We start from the raw sequence: 17,210 nt of genomic DNA, 5'->3' as shown, positions 1-17,210 counted from the left end.
GAGCTACTTCGCCTTTAAGGCCATGCTCCCTTGCCGGGCTTTCCCATAATAATGGGCTTGGCTTAGCTCCACCTGAGAGCTACTTCCCCTTTAGGGCCATGCTCCCTTGCTGAGCTTCCCTCCTAGGCCCTGCTTCTTCCTTTAACCCTTTGGTCCTTTCACTTCTGCTTGTGGACCACTGAACCCTCAGAATGTGGCACTTTCTTCCTCCTCCCCCTCTTGGCCCTGGGTGATGGGTCTTACTTGTCATATGGGGGCAGTGTTGTCTTCTACTTTGTCCTCCACTCTCCTGCACCCCCCGCAGCAGGCTCCTTCAGTCTTCAAGTTCTCCTTCTTGAGCGCAGATTCTTCTCTCAAGACCAACTCGTCGCCAATGTTGTAAAGTGACTTCCAGGCTTTCTTGGGTTACTTCTTACGTTTATTACAGGAACTCAAGTTACATTAACATAAATATAAATACTAGAGCGAATGGACTAAACCAGCACTGGCCCCATCACCCAGGCAGGGGAGCTCTAACTGCCTCAGTGTGGAACCCTCAGATAAACATTCCAATCATTCACACAGCAACACTCCATGTGATATCACAGACTCACAGTATCACACAGACAGTCACTACATAACAGGAACAATCTCAGTCTTGCTGGCACTGAGGCAGAGATTGTTTGAGGTACACCAGGACTGGATGGCAGATAGGGAAACTGGTATGATGGAAGATGCAAGAGGGTCAGCAGAAGGTTTGAAAAAGAGCTGTGTCATCTGTGTAACACTGAAAGTTTGAGGAGAAGGAGGAAATAATGAGTGCCAGCTAAGCAAAGGAAGTGTTAAAGAGCCAGGGAGAGAGGTTTGAGCCCTGCAGGACACCACAGGTAGAGAAGGTGGTAGTTAAGGAGAAGGTGCCCAGAATGACCTGGTACGAACGGTCAGTTAGGAAGGAGGTCAGCCAGTCCAGTGCCCGCTCCGAGATACCCAAGGTATCATGTGTCAGGTTTCAGAATAAATAGGTTGGTCAATGAGACAGTTTTTACCTTACAGTATATTGATTGTTTGATTTTTTATGCTTTTTGATGATCTTTGCCTTAGAATTGGTTTGGGCCTTAACTGTTGTTTTCAGAGTATTGATGAGACCCCAAGCCAAGATGGAGGGCAGAGACGGGAGTTCTGATTGGGTTGCAGAATGGAGGGCAAAGACAGGAGTTCTGATTGGGTATCAGGATGGTCATGGTTTGATTCCCAACATTTTAAACTGCCTTTCATCAATGAAGTTTTCTGAGCTGGTCATGTTTTTCTGTTTCTCATCGTTTTGGGCCTTTTGAAAGAACTCTTCTGAGAAATAAGTTTAAGTAAGAAGAAAACACAACAAAGTCAAGTTCTATTTTCTTCATGCTGAAGAATTCTTTGTGAAGAAAAGAAGACTGTCAAGTTTTGAAAGTCAAAATCCAATCTAAGTACTATCTAATGTATATTTATTTGGAAAACAGAATTTTGGACTGTTTTCTTTTCTGTTGCAACAGAGTTTGTTAAAATTTAGGAACTGCAAGTTTCTTATTTAGTTCTATTACAAAGGTTTTTGTAAAGAATTTTTTCCTGTCAATAGTTGAACATACGTGCGCGTAAGCAGAGACATTAAAACTCTGAAACCGAAAGTTTCTTATTTCAGTTCTATTTAACATGATTAGAAAAGGATTGTTCCAGTTTTAAAAGTTAAAACGCGTGCGCGCTTGAAAAAAGACATTCCAGTTTAAAAGTTAAACGCATGCGCGCTTGAAAATAGACATTAGTAGTGTTTAACTTACCTTGTATTTCATCTCGAGTTCGGAGTCCTGAGCTGCACCGGCATCACGCTTCATGTCTTCGGTTTTTCGAGAGGTTCTGGCGGCGAACGTGTTTTCTTTTCGTTGCGGCTGAAAAAGAAAATGAAGATATTAGTCATCGCGTTCCGGAAGGTAAATAAGAACGCTTCTACTACGCATTACAGAACAAGGTAAGAACGTTAAATTTAGCATTTTTATTAGTGACAAACTATGTTCACCTTCTTAAAATGGCGGAACTCATTAAATGAATTCAATGGCTCCCATCTACGAGATCTTTGAAGGCAGAGTCAGCACAAGCAATTTGTTTTTAAAGGAACAACATCATCTAATGTTATTTTTTGTGATATTAAATGAAACAATTGATTTTAAAGGCATTCAGGTCCAAATAGAAGGAAAGAACTTCAAAGGATACAAAAGATAAGCAATCAGAAAAGAATAATAAAGGGAAATCTTAGTCAGCATTCGCATATTTGGTATGAACAGGTTTTGCTGAAAAGTAAATACACTTTCACATTTTAATTCTCAGCAAGTTACTTATGGAAAGTAGAAAACTTATTGTACTTTGGGGTTAAATCCAACTTTAATGTGTGCACACAAAGAACTTCATCAGTTGGAACTTCCTTAATAACAAGGTTATTATTTGTTCAATCTTTTTAAAGAAACTCAGCTGTTATTTTCTCAACAAGATTCAATGAGTTCAAGCAAAGAAATTCACTAATAGCTAAGACTGCAACTAGTTTTGAGTTCTTTCCAAACAGTTTGTAAAGACAATCTCCACAAGAGTTTTCAAAAAGGTTTTATGAGAATTGAACTCTATAAGGAAACTCTCAATATTATACAGCAGTTATCATCCTCTTAGCTTTTGTAGACGATATTCCGGTATGAAATTGAGATGTTATAAAAATAAGAAAATGTAATTGTATATGTATAAGTTTAAATGTGTAACAAGCATTCTTTTATTTATGCCGAGACCTGAAGAATATAGAAGATCCAGTGTCTCATTTGTTATTTTATCCACTTTCCCCTTTCCCCCAGAGTTGTCTTGAACTCAACTGTACAGTTCAGTTGTGAACTAGACATCTTAGTGGGATTGGTGGGCTCAGCAGCTCCCGCGTTGGATAAAGGAAAAATCAGGACCTGACAGAATGAAAGGCCTAAGTTAATTACTTCGCCTGAGCTGCTGAGACCTCATCCCAAAATAAATATGGAATCCTTAGGGGATCTGATTAAGGAGTTGAGAGAGGAATTGAGAGTTTCAATAAATGAGAACGTTCTTTTAAATAAGAAAATTGAGGAGTTAAATATTAAGGTGATACAGATTCAGGAAATGTCTGAAGAAAGGTGGGTTGGTTGGAGGGAAGAACTTCCTTTGGAACATCCAGTTCTAGAGATGAGGGAGTTAGGCAGGTTAGTCAGGAGCAATTGGTGGTTTGAAACCAGTGCCTCTAGCTCCTCCAGAACATTTTTCTGGTGAAGCTAAAGGATTTTAAACTTTTATCACTCAATGTGAATTGCATTTTTTAAGTAGATCAGATGTATTTACTTCAGACTTGTCAAAAATTACATTTATGATATCTTATCTTTCTGGGGAAGTGGCTAGCTCGGCTGGACTGTTGGTTAAAAAGAAAGAACCAGCATTATATGATTTCAAGTTGTTTAAGGAGGAGTTTAGTAAAATATTTGATAAACGCCAAGAATCCTTACAGGTAGATGGAGAATTACTGGAGTTAAAACAAGGGAATTGTGAGTTAGTTAGTTATATTACTCAGTTTAAGACTTTAGTTGTTGAAAGTAATTGGCCTGAAGAGAAGAGAGCTTCAATATTCTACAGAGGATTAAAAGATGAGTTAAAAGATGCTTTGTCGGGAATAGCAAATAGACCCACCTCTTGTGACACACTAATGGATTTAGTCATACAATTAAATTTTCGTCTCAATAATAAAAGATTGGCGCGTAGGAGGGGAGATAATAGGCAGGAAAGTAAATCTAACCTTAGATTAGAAAGACCTAAATTAGAGTTTGTTAATAGAGATTTTAAGTCAAAAAGTTTTGAGGGTTCGACAAAGGTTCGAGGACCTCTTTCTAAAGAGGAAAGAGATAGATGAAGAATAAATAATCTATGCCTTTATTGTGGAAGGAGTGGACATTTTCTTGGAAATTGCCCTTACACTCCAAGAAAGGCACAAACTCTCAGTGTCAAGAACCATCAGGTGGCCAATACTCTTCAGGCAGCAGTTCCTCATATAACAATAAATGTATCCTTGGTTTTTTTTTAAAGAAATTGGTGGGCAGTGGTCCGGTGGTTATTGATTCTGGGGCAACTGGAAATTTTATGGACCGGGGAGTAGCGAAAAGTTTAGGTATTCCTTTAGTGAAGAAGGTTTTGATTGAGCAGGTTAGTTCAGTGGATGGATCTGAATTAACTTCTGAACCTATCATTCATGAAATATCTCCTTTGTTTATGATTATGACAGGTAACCATGGTGAGGAGTTGATTTTTGAAATGATTGATGCTCCACAATTAAAAATAATTTTAGGCATGCCTTGGCTTACATTTCATAATCCCTTGATTGATTGGGGAAGAAGGGTTATTGAGTTAAACTCCAATTTTTGTAAGGAACATTGTTTTAATGTTAATTCATCAAGTGATATGCAGGTTGTTGATGAGAAGGGTGCTAGGTTTTTAGGGGAGGTAGGACCTATTTTACATTCACACACTATTGGAGCAGTTATGGGAGAGTTACCTGATTGTTATAAAATATTTAGTGATGTTTTTGATGAGGTTGAAGCAGGAGGTCTTCCTCCTCTTAGACCATTTGATTGTAAAATAGAATTGGAACCAGGAGCTACTTTACCTTGTAGCAGGGTTTATGCACTTACTGAAAAAGAGAATGATTATCTCAACAAGTATCTCTCTGAAAATCTAGCAAAGGGATTCATCAGACATTCTCAATCCCCGGTGGCATCACCTTTATTTTTTGTTCCTAAGAAAGAAGGAACATTAAGGACTTGTATTGATTATAGAGCGCTAAATAAGGTAACCATAAAAAACAGATATCCGCTTCCTTTAATTTCTGTTATGTTAGATCAGATACCAGGAGCTGAAATGTTTTCTAAATTGGATTTGAGGGGGGCTTATCATCTGGTTCATGTAAAAGAAGGAGATGAATGGAAAACAGCTTTCAAGACGAAGTATGGAGTATTTGAATATTTAGTTATGCCCTTCGGATTATGTAATGCCCCTGCTTCATTCCAGTTTTTTATTAATGAAGTTTTACGTGAATTTTTGGACATTTTTGTTGTAGTTTACATTGATGATATTTTGATTTACTCACAAGATTTAGAACAACATCAGAATCATGTAAAATTGGTTCTACAAAAATTGAGAGATAATCATTTATTTGCAAAATTGGAGAAGAGTCAGTTTGATACTACTACAGTTGAATTTCTTGGTTTTGTGATTACTCCTGGAGGTCTGGAGATGGATACCAAAAATATTCAAGCGGTCAGAGACTGGCCTTCCCCAACTAAGGTTAAGGAGGTGCAGAGTTTTCTGGGCTTTGCTAATTTCTATAGACGATTTATTGAGGGATTCTCTCAAATTATTACTCCAGTTACTAAACTTCTAAAGAAAGGAGTTAAATTCATTTGGAATAAGGAAGTTGAGGAAGCTTTTCAGATTTTAAAAGATTGTTTCATTACTGGCCCAGTGCTTCTACATCCAAACCTCTCTAAGCCTTTTTTTGTTGAGGCTGACGCCTCCAATCTGGCTATAGGAGCAGTTTTATCTCAAAGGCATGAAACCACTGGGCAATTGCATCCAGTTGCTTATTTTTCCAAGAAGTTTTCTTCAGCTGAAATCAATTATACAATCATGGATAGGGAGCTTTTAGCTATTAAGTTGGCCTTTGAGGAATGGCGTCATTATTTGAAAGGAGCCAGACATACTGTGACTGTTTTAACAGATCATAGAAATCTTTTATTTTTAAAGTCTGCCAAAACCTTAACACCAAGACAATTAAGATGGTCATTGTTCTTTTCCGATTATGATTTTGTAATCACTTTTAAACCTGGAAGACAAAATGGAAAGGCAGATGCTCTGTCTCGTCAGTTCCCAGGTAGTGAACAATTAAGGGAAATTGATAAACAACCAGTAATCTCTTCTGAACATTTTATAGTGGCTGGAGTATATGAAGATGGATGTTTATCAAAGGAGATTTTAGAGTGTATGACTCTTGAGCAAATAAAAGAATGGGTAAGAATGGATCCAGTAAGAAAGATAAAAAATGGATTACCCTATTTTGACAATAGATTATCAGGGTAATTCATAGAATTTCGCTGAAAAGTGTCGCAAGTGGCTGGCGCAGAGTGTCCGCGTGCGATTGACTGCGCCAGGCACGTGCGCTAAAACCGATTTCCGCGCACAGCGTATTCATGGATTTCATGCTCCCAAACCAGCCGTGGCGCAGAGTATCGCAGCGACCCTGCAGCAGCGCCAGTAACGCCCCCAAGAACGCCCTCGCGCAAGGAAAAGCCATCAAAATCGCTAAATCATCGCAAAGGGCTGCGCTAACCCTGGACCAGTTTACAGGGCTGCCAAACAAGGAACGCAAAGCGGGTAATGTGCATATCAGGGGTACGCGTGAAGTCATACACGCGATTAGCCAGGGTACGTGTATTACAGGGGTACGCGGGAAGTTTAACACGTGATTGGCCAGGGTACGTGTATTACAGGGGTACGCGGGAAGTTTAACACGCGATTAGCCAGGGTAAGTGTATTACAGGGGTACGTGGGAAGTTTAACACGCGATTAGCCAGGGTACGTGTATTACAGGGGTACGCGGGAAGTTTAACACGCGATTGGCCAGGGTACGTGTATTACAGGGGTACGCGTGAAGTTATACACGCGATTAGCCAGGGTACGTGTATTACAGGGGTATGCGGGAAGTTTAACACGCGATTGGCCAGGGTACGTGTATTACAGGGGTACGCGGGAAGTTTAACACGCGATTAGGCAGGGTACGTGTATTACAGGGGTACGCGGGAAGTTTAACACGCGATTGGCCAGGGTACGTGTATAACAGGGGTACGCGGGAAGTTTAACACGCGATTAGCCAGGGTACGTGTATTACAGGGGTACGCGGGAAGTTTAACACGCGATTGGCCAGGGTACGTGTATTACAGGGGTACTCGGGAAGTTTAACACGCGATTGGCCAGGGTACGTGTATTACAGGGGTACGCGGGAAGTTTAACACGCGATTAGCCAGGGTAAGTGTATTACAGGGGTACGCGGGAAGTTTAACACGCGATTAGCCAGGGTACGTGTATTACAGGGGTACGCGGGAAGTTTAACACGCGATTGGCCAGGGTACGTGTATTACAGGGGTACGCGGGAAGTTTAACACGCGATTAGCCAGGGTAAGTGTATTACAGGGGTACGCGGGAAGTTTAACACGCGATTAGCCAGGGTACGTGTATTACAGGGGTACGCGGGAAGTTTAACACGCGATTGGCCAGGGTACGTGTATTACAGGGGTACGCGGGAAGTTTAACACGCGATTGGCCAGGGTACGTGTATTACAGGGGTACGCGTGAAGTTATACACGCAATTAGCCAGGGTACGTGTATTACAGGGGTACGCGGGAAGTTTAACACGCGATTGGCCAGAGTACGTGTATTACAGGGGTGCGTGGGAATCATCACACGCGATTAGGCTGGGTGGGTCCTCACAGGTGTTCCCTGTACACCCTCCACGGCCCCTGCAGGCAGCCTACAAAACAGGGGACTACCCTGCACACCTGCTCATGTCCCCCTGCACCCCCACCCCCCAGCAGTGCAGGGGCAGCCTCCACCAGGCCCCCACTCATGTCTCCCACCACCCCCACCCTCCCGCCACCAGGGGCAGCCTCCACCAGGCCCCCACCCATGTCTCCCACCACCCCCCCGCCACCAGGGGCACTCTCCACCAAGCCCCCACCCATGTCTCCCACCACCCCCACCAGTGCAGGGGCACCCTCCACCAGGCCCCCACCCATGTCTCCCAACACCCCCACCCACCAGCACTGTGGGGCACGTGGCCAGCAGGCAGTCAGGCAGCAGCAGATGGCAGGTGGGAGCGTGCTCAGGGCTCTGGGGGGCAGTAATTTGGCCTCCTGGCCAGGAGCGTGGTCTCTCGTGTGTGAACGCGTGGACAGCCTGATAGGGAGTGAAATCCCACACGTCAGCAAAGGCCCTTAGCGCGTAAACCCGTCAACAGCATATGCGCGCCTATAGTCACCTGCACGTGCAGGAAATTGTTGCGTGACACGTCCCAGTGTCAAAGCGTGTGATTGGTGAAAATGGATGTACACGTAGAAGTGACAAAGCGTGTGATTGGTGAAAATGGATCTACACGCAGAAGTGACAAAGCGTGTGAATGGTGAAAATGGATCTACACGCAGAAGTGACAAAGCGTGTGATTGGTGAAAATGGATCTACACGCAGGAGTGACAAAGCGTGTGATTGGTGAACGTACACGCCGCGTAAGTGACGCTGTACGTGTGGGCCTGTATATAAGGTACATGTAGAACACCATTTCCTTGTACGTGCTTTTCGTGGAGAGCGAGTGGGTGAATTCTGTACTTCTTGTCGTTTCACACGCGATTTACTTCACGGCGTTTCCAGTTCGTATTCCCTGTTACCTCTGACAGCTTTTTCTCTTTTTTCTCTTTTACTGGTTTACCTGGGCCTGTTCCCTCAAACAGTGTCCCCTTCTACTGTTGTCCTGTCTTCTCAGACAGCGTACACATCTTCTTTTGGCGGGGGTTTAGCCAGCCAAACGCGCTCATTCTTCACGCTCTTTTACCTGGCAGACGGTGAGTCACGCACGTATCCAACTTCTGTGCTTGCCCCGTGTGTAGCCTACCCCTTCAGAGGTCATTCTAGGCTGCGTGTGACACGCATACGTTCATTCTTGTGTTACTGGGTGCCACAGCGTAGTGCAGGTTTTTCTTTCTGCACACGTGGTCTAGGAGGGGTTGCGTGCACGTCATCTCCCTTTTTTGGGCCTCCTGTGCGTTGCGTGACCCGTCATCTTTCCCCAGGGGTTACAATCAGCCGTGCTAGAGCACTAGGGTACAATTACCATCTGGTACCCAACCCCTTTGACCCCCAATTGCCCAGGACAATTGTCTACAGCCACTCCCATACGCACATTAATATCAGTGCCATGGCTGGGAGGCGAGGATTCCGTAAGGGTGGCAAAGGTGGAAGAGCCACAAGTGGTGGCCGTGGTGGATCCGGTAGGGGACGTGGTCGTAACTTGCAGGGTGAGCCTGTCCCCCCATGTGTGGAGGACCAGTCAAGGGCACCCATCATCCCCCCCCTCCCCCCCTCCCCCCCTCCCGTTGAGGCTGAAGTGGCTGACACCATCCATGCTCAGCCCTTGTTGGACCAGCCCATTGTGGCACCAGACCTGGCTGACTCCATGGCTGACTTCCAGGTCAGCAGGGCTACGACACGTGCGCTGGTGCACGTTGATGCCATCATGCCACGTGGATCTGGGGCAGCAAGGTCATCTGCTGCACCAAGGAGGCAGGGCGGAGTGGCTGCAGGGGCAGCTGCGGCTCCATCCACCCCAGCCCTCACACACCCAGCCAGGACAGTGTCGGTCCTAGTCCATGCTGCTGACATTCCCCCTGACACCATCACACTAGAGCCAATGCCTGCACCAACTCCCATGCTGAGTGTGCAATCCCACACTCCTGATACAGAGTCCACCAGGGCTCCTGCCCCTAGTGTCCAGAGCGGCGCAGGACACTCAGGATCACCACCACCTTCCAAGCGGAAGAGGAAGAGTGCTCGTCCGGCACAGGCTGATGCCCCAGACACGGCTACACAGTCCGGCCCATCCAGGAAGCCCAGCTTCACGGATGACGAACTGAATGCACTTGTCGAGTATGTGTCCGGACATGACAACGAGATGGTCATTGTTGCAGGATCCAAGACCACACCTGCACAACGCCAGGCACACTGGCAGACCGTTGCGGACATCGTAAGTGCCCTTGGAATCGTGAGGCGCACAGCCAATGATTGCTATAAGCGCTGGAATGACCTAAAGCGCAGGGCAAAGAGTAAGCTGGCCTCAAGTCATGCCGCAACTCTAGTGACTGGAGGTGGGTCTCCAGTAGTAGACATGGAACTCACTCCACATGAGTCAGTCGCTGGGACCTACGTCACGGAGGAACAGATCCAAGGCGTGGGAGATCTGGCTGATTACGAGGCATTGTCCGGTGAGTGCACATGCATGTGTGTGTCATCCATGTGCATGGTGTGTGTGTGAGGGCTTCTGTTCGGGTGCCAGGTGAGAGTGTGTGCGCCTGAGTCGTATGGGTCAGCCATGTGCTTCATGCAATACTTCCTGCGCAGCTGCATTTGGCCATAGCAGTATCCCTTCTGCCAACAGTAGACATCTAGCACAACTGCACGCCAGTTGCCCTTGAAGTGTCACCTTGACACAACATATTTGCTTATTTTTCACTGTTCAGTCAGTTTGTTTGCATTCCACCACTTTCACTAGGCATGTCGCTGTCCACTAGTCACATGTCTGACATGGGTATGGTAAAGTGGAGTGACTTTGTTACCTGGATATCATTTGTACACACATGTCCCTGTGCAATTTGACCATTTCAGACTGGCAGCTCCAGGTGAAAAATCTGACCTGTTAGAATCAGAAAAGCTATTACATGCGGGAACTGGACTGAATGAATAGGTGCTGCCCTCCTCTCCATCTTCACTCAATAGCAATGGTACATGCCATCTGTGTGATGGCATGTGTGTTTCACCTGCCAATCACAGGCCAATGTGTGATGCCACTGCCAGGCAGCATGCAGAAAATTTGTTCATCTTCCATCTTGGTGTCATCAGTGTGTGCCATTTGCCTGCACTTCATACGCAGTGAGGGTGCATGCATGGGAGGGTTTTAGTCATGTGGGACATGTGTCAATCAAGTACTGGTTCTCTTGCTTCTCAGCCCTCAATGTGTGCCATGGTGCTAATGCCTGTTTCCATTACTTTGTTTTCATGTCTTTGCAGGGGAAGACGCACCTGATACTGCTGGGGTTGTGGAGATGGTGCAGACCCAGGAGGTGTCCCAGGGCCGACCAACCACCAGTGAGGGACGTGGTGTGGTGGTGGGGGAGAACCCACAAGTGCTGCAGGTCGTGCTCTCAAGGGGTGTCTCTGGCTGCACCTCCCCCGAGCTGTACTCAGGTGTTGATTCGGATGAGACCTACGTGCCGTCGCTGGTGAGTGTTCCAGGGAGGGATTCTGTTCTGTCTCACCCACCTGCACCAGGGTCAGTACCCTCCATGGGGATGTCAGTGTTGGCAGCTACGCCTTCGGTGGTTACGGATGCAGGGTCACACTCCGCGACATCTGATCCTGTTCCTGGGCCAGCAGATCAGAGGGGGAATGCAGTCCTGCAGCCTCAGGCAGTGCCGGCACAGCAAGGCGCAGTTCGCCTTGCCCCAGACAGGTGTGGTGCCCGCCGACGTGGTGGCCGTACGCCACCCGGCAATACCGCATGGGAGCAATCCATTTACGGTATGGCTACCCAACAGGCTGCATCATCCGAGATGATGGCTCAGGCCATGGATAGGGTGGCCACTTCCATTGTCCCCCCAGAAAGGCTGATGGAGCGACTAGAGCAGGCAACCGACTCCATCTGCCAGTCACACAGGGAGGACATGTTGGGGTCCAACAGGGACAGGCGGGCGGCACTGGCGACTCTGCAGGAGGCCATCTCCATTGAGTCCCAGGGCCACAGGGAAGCCCTGAGGCAGGAGCTCCTACACCTCAGGACGACTCTTGTTGAGCTTGAGGCTTCAACACACCAAAGGACAGAACAGCAGCTGGAGCGTCTCACCCGTACGCTCTCAGCTGAGATGCAGGCAACGAGGGCGGAGGTCCGGGCATCCCGTGAGTTGTTGCATGGGGACCTCTGCACACTCATCCTCCAGAACCAGACCTACCACACCCGCATGCTTGCAGCCATGGAGGAGCAGACTAGGGCCTTGCGTGGGCTGCCTCCCATAGTGCAACCACCTCCGGATGCAGCTGCACAGGGTGATAATAGCGACAGCAGTGATACTCCCACAATAGGGTAGCCGTGTGGGCCATGAGCCCATGGAGGTGTTTTATCTTCCCAGGATCCACGCAGGTGAGTTCTGGTGTGCATCCTGTCCTCGGACCTCCTGGGTGGCCTCCCCAACCCCCCCGGGCCCATCAATGGCCATTTTTGATTGTTTCTTATTTTTATTTTTATTTTGATTTCTTTTATTCCCAATTTTTTTGGGACGATCTGTTGGCTCCGATCTGTTGGCTCCGATCTGTTGGCTCCGATCTGTTGGCTCCGATGTGTTGGCTCCGATGTGTTGGCTCCGATGTGTTGGCTCCGATGTGTTGGCTTCCGTGGTTCCTGTGGGCATACGCTGCATTGTGGCTGGTCACATGCAGGCTTGTAATGTATTTGGTTCAGATGCTTGGGTTTGAGTCACACACACCCCTCCTGCTTCCCGTTTCCATGGGCTTGCAAAGGGTGTGCCCAAGTGACAGTGAATTACACAGTGACGTTGGACTCCCATGAGCTGTGTGGCCAGTCTGTAGTCAATACTGTGTATACATTCATAGTGCATATTGCTGTTGTGTTGTACACTGCATGTTGCATTGATGTGTAACTCTTCTTCTGTGTCTACCTCCCAATTTGCAGGTCCCTTCCTCAAGTCCACACAAGGACCTCTAGTCTGGCGATGGGGACCATGTTGGCAGCAGTGCACCTACAACTCTACATGGCGCCAACACTGCACAGTTGGTAGTGGTGGGAGTGCAGGCATTTCCAGGTGGTGAGACTACTAATATGTAACATTTTTGATGTCATGTTAATGGTACTACGTGCTCAAGTATGTTGTTGGTCCGGCATTGCTGTGAGCATTTCAGGTGTTGCAGGTTTCTAATAGTGCCACTGTACATAGTGAGAGTGATGTCATGTTGTGGGGATTACTTTGTTTACCTGCAATTAGCATGACATGGCACGGTGTGTCGTGTGGCAGTGCTGGGGTTGGGTTGGCTGACATGGCACTGTCCTCTTGTTGCATTTTGCAAGTGGGTATTCATTTTAGCTGCTTCAATGTGTAACTTCACAAAACTGCATTGGTGGTGTCTGTGTGGGTAGGGATGCACACATTGTGACACTTCCAGGTGAACAATCTCAGGCTGACATGGAATTCCCGGTTCATTCTCCACACATTCAGGATCAGTGTCAGGTTGAGTCATCATTGATTGTCAGATGGAATGTGCCAGGGCAGTGTGCACTCCACAGGGGTGTGATTTCTATGTGAAGTAATTAGCCACTAGCTGTGTACGGGCTGCCTCCCCCGGTGCCCTTTCCCCTCCCATGCGCAGCGGCTGTGCATGTGGTTGGGGATGTGGGGCCACCACCATGTCCACGGCCAGGCCCCGGCGTGTTGCAACGTTGTGCAGGACACATGCTGCCACTATGATCCTGCACACTACTGGGGGAGCGTATAACAGCTGCCCGCCAGAACGGTCAAGGGAGCGAAAGCGTGACTTCAGCACTCCGAATGTGCGCTCCACTATGCCCCTGGTTGTAATGTGGGCTGTGTTAAATCTTACCTGGGGTGGCGTGGTGGGGTTCCGAATTGGCGTCATCATGTGGGGGCTGAGAGGGTAGGCACTGTCCCCTGTGGAGGTGGGGATTGGTATCATTGGTGAGGTTGTGACCTTGCTCAGTATCCAACATGCATGCATGTGCAGTGGCATACATACTCACCAAGCAGCCATGTATCGCCATGCCGCCCAGCTTCTAGGTCCCGGCTTAGGGTGGACATTCGGTAAATGAAGCTGTCGTGGGTGGAGCCGGGATAGTTGGCATATACTGAGGTGATGATTCCCTTGGCATTACATGCTACCTGCACGTTGATTGAATGCCAGTGCTTGCGGTTCCTATAGATGTGCTCAGATGCCCTGGGGGGACGTAGAGCCACATGGGTGCAGTCGATGGCACCTAGCACTTTGGGGAATCGTGCCACTGCGTAAAAATCCAGGGCGGCAGCATGCCTTTCTGCAGGTGTTCTGGGCAGGTATATGTGCCTGCGGACTGATGGGCGTGCAGTCATGATGTTCAAGACCTGGTGTAGGCAGCGTGACTGGGTGGCCTGTGACACCCCACCCACTATGGCACTTGTCCGCTGAAATGATCCAGTGGCTAAGAAGTGCAGTACATTGAGGACCTTCTCCAGGGGGCAGAGTGCTTGGGAGCACAGGGTGGGTGATGTGAGGTCATCCTCCCACTCACTCACCAGGTCCAGTATGATGTGTGGTGGAAACCTGTACCTCCCATACACCTGGTCATCAGGCATCCCGAAAAGGCTGGTTCTGGGTGTGAATATTCTGGCCCTGACTATCCTCCTCCTCCTCCTTTGGTAGCCCACTGCCACTGCTGCTAGGAACGGTATGTTCATCCTGGCGTCTGAGCTTGTTATTGTTAAAGTCCGCAATTTATGCTTAGCGCGTGTTCTAGGCGAGCGTGTGACCCGCGCACCCCTGGAATCCAGTTCCCAGTCCAATAGCGTGTGGAAATTCACACGCACCACGGGATACAGCGTGTGACCCGCGCACCCCTGGAATCCAGTTCCCAGTCCAATAGCGTGTGGAAATTCACACGCACCATGGGATACAGCGTGTGACCCGCGCACCCCTGGAATCCAGTTCCCAGTCCAATAGCGTGTGGAAATTCACACGCACCACGGGATACAGCGTGTGACCCGCGCACCCCTGGAATCCAGTTCCCAGTCCAATAGCGTGTGGAAATTCACACGCACCACGGGATACAGCGTGTGACCCGCGCACCCCTGGAATCCAGTTCCCAGTCCAATAGCGTGCGGAAATTCACACGCACCACGTGATACAGGTTCGCTGACGTACTTGCGTGTGTAAGTGGCCGCGCACCCATTAAATACACGTACATAGGCCAATCGCGTGTACGTGCACTTTTGTCCAATTACACGCGATGACACTCTGACGTGCAGTATCTCCACGTGTGCCCCGTCATCACGTGCTGAGTGGGGAACACCCGTGCGGGTCACGTCACAGACGCGCTTACGCGCTGAGGGACTCTGGTCCAATAGAATCGCGTATGCGTGCTGACGCGCTTACGCGCTAAGGGCCTTTCCTCGGATTTCACGCTGACGTGCAGGATTTTCACGTGCCAAATCACTCCGTATCAAGCTGGCCACGCGAAAACACACGGAAGCCCACGCTCCTGCCCAGAAGGCCGAGTTACTGCCCCCCAGTGCCCCGAGCAGCCTCCCACGTGCCATCTGCTGCTGCCTGCCTGCCTGCTGCCACCGTGCCCTGCCATTTGGTGCCTGCACATCAGCCATCTGCAGGGGTCCAGTTGCTGTGTCCACCCCTGCTGGAACTGAAGACTCCCGACTGGTATTACATCGCTCCACAGCCCAGCCCCAGGACCCAGTTGCCCACCCACACCTGCCTCTGGGGTTGCCATGTCGGGCACTTCCACATCTGGCACCAGTGGCAACCCCAGGCCAGAGGGGCAGAGGGGCACCAGCTTCACTGTCACCGAAGTTGGTGTCCTGGTGGAGCATGTCCTGGGGCAGTATGATGCCCTCTTTGGATCGTCCCGCGCCAGCAAGGAAGGACGGCAGAGGATCTGGGCCGACTGTGTGGTTGCCATCAACGCAGAGGGGGTGGCAACCCGCGACGTCCTGAAGATCAAGAAGCGCTGGGAGGACTTGAGGTCCAGGACCCTTGTGAAGGCCCGGCGCCTCGTGGAGGGGGGCCGGGGCCGCATGAGTTCCATCCAGATGAGGGTCCTGGAACGCGTACGCCCAGCGCTCCACGCCCAGATCCTTGAGAGGGAGGCCCGTCTGGAGTTGAGCGGTAAGTGTCCATGCATTACTGTGTGAGACAGGGCATGTTGCGGTGTGCTGGTTCTATGATACTTGCCTGTATGTGTGCCAAAGGCCATGTATGCATGTATGTGTGCAGGGACATCATGGTAATGCATGTGCGACCAGTGATGTGTGATGCACATGGTTGTTGCATGTGTTGAAATGCCGCATGGGGAGCCCTATTCAGATTTTGAACATGAGAGCATGCCAGTCTCTGTACCTGGACATGGGTGGGGGTGAGGGATGGGTGCTGATGCCAGGTACATATATGGTAGCCATGTCTGTGTGCCTGACCTGCGTGTCTGTGACTTGTGCATGCCATGGATGCATGACACATGTGTGTGACAATGCAGAGATTCAGTAAAGCAGCCAAATTACCCTTGTAACCGCTGTGTTTGGTGTGTTTGGGGCCAGATGGATGTGACTGAGGTGAAGTGTGTGCATGTGATGGGCATGAGGCATGATGCATGTGAGTTACATATCATTGAATGTTTCAAGAGTCCATTGGACATGCATGGAAATGTCCATGGCATGCACCATGCCTGTTAGTGTGTGTGTTTTGCCTGGACTGACCCATGTGTTGTGGAGGGACATGATGGAAGTGTACTTTGACAGTGGTGCTCATCTGCTATTGCTTCCTGTCTAGGGGACCATTGTACAGTGCCCTGATGCTTGTGTTCTTTGTCTCCCTCTACGCAGCGGCTAGTGAAGAAGAGGGCGGAGACGGCGCTGTGGAGCAAGGCGGCGGGGATGCCCCCACGGCTGCAGCGGAAGGGGCGGGTGAGCCCCCACAGGGGCCTGCTACGGTGGGAGACGGTGAGGAGCCATCCAGGTTGGTGGTTTGCACAGAGGAGGAGGAGGCCGCCACTGGGGCACACATGGGGCCTGGTGGGGGCATCCCTGCTGGTGCAAGTGGTGCAGTCCAGGGCCAGGGGCAGGAGGCAGCACAGGTCACCGTGGAGGGGCCTGTGCATGTCGCTGTCCCTGACCCTGTGAGTGCACCACCATGCACCAGCAGGGATGCCCCGTCCCAGGCCTGTCCGCAGGTAGAGGGGATGTCCATGTCACCTGACTCCCCTCCACCTGCGGACGTGGGAACCCCTGGCCGTGCGGAGAAGGTCCTGATTGGGGTCGCGATGCGCACGGCTGTGATTCGTGATGCCGTGCGTGCTTCCCGGGAGGAGCACGCACGTCATCACGAAGTGCACCGTGCCGACGTGGCCCAATTGGGATCGGCCATGTTCGGGGGTTTCCTGCATGTGTTGGCCAATGTGGCGGCCCTCTCCTCCTCTGTGCAGGCTATCCACCAGTCGTTCTCCTTGCCGTCTTCCAGCCCAGATGCCACCAGGGCCCCCTGTGGACCTGCCCCGACCAATGCAGCCAGCTCGGTGGGGATCCCATCCCTGCCACAGTCGGGAGTCAGAGATC

General features: G+C 49.4%; 1 protein-coding gene across 1 annotated transcript in view; it reads left to right on the top strand.

Annotated features, from left to right (window-relative positions):
- Nucleotides 1-17,210, top strand: part of FBXW9 (F-box and WD repeat domain containing 9) — a 503,699-nt gene that overhangs the window by 52,810 nt on the left and 433,679 nt on the right. Inside the window, exon 2 of the mRNA XM_069604110.1 lies at nucleotides 1,812-1,981. Within this exon, the coding sequence (XP_069460211.1) occupies nucleotides 1,914-1,981 (68 nt within the window). The 5' untranslated portion in view covers nucleotides 1,812-1,913. The remainder of the gene's footprint in view (nucleotides 1-1,811; nucleotides 1,982-17,210) is intronic.

This window comes from Ambystoma mexicanum, chromosome 3q, assembly GCF_040938575.1.
Source record: "Ambystoma mexicanum isolate Mex_15411 chromosome 3q, UKY_AmexF1_1, whole genome shotgun sequence".
Classification (NCBI taxonomy): Eukaryota; Metazoa; Chordata; class Amphibia; order Caudata; family Ambystomatidae; genus Ambystoma; species Ambystoma mexicanum.
The sequence above is the reverse complement of the archived record's forward strand: the minus strand, read 5'-3'. Positions and strand labels throughout refer to the sequence as shown.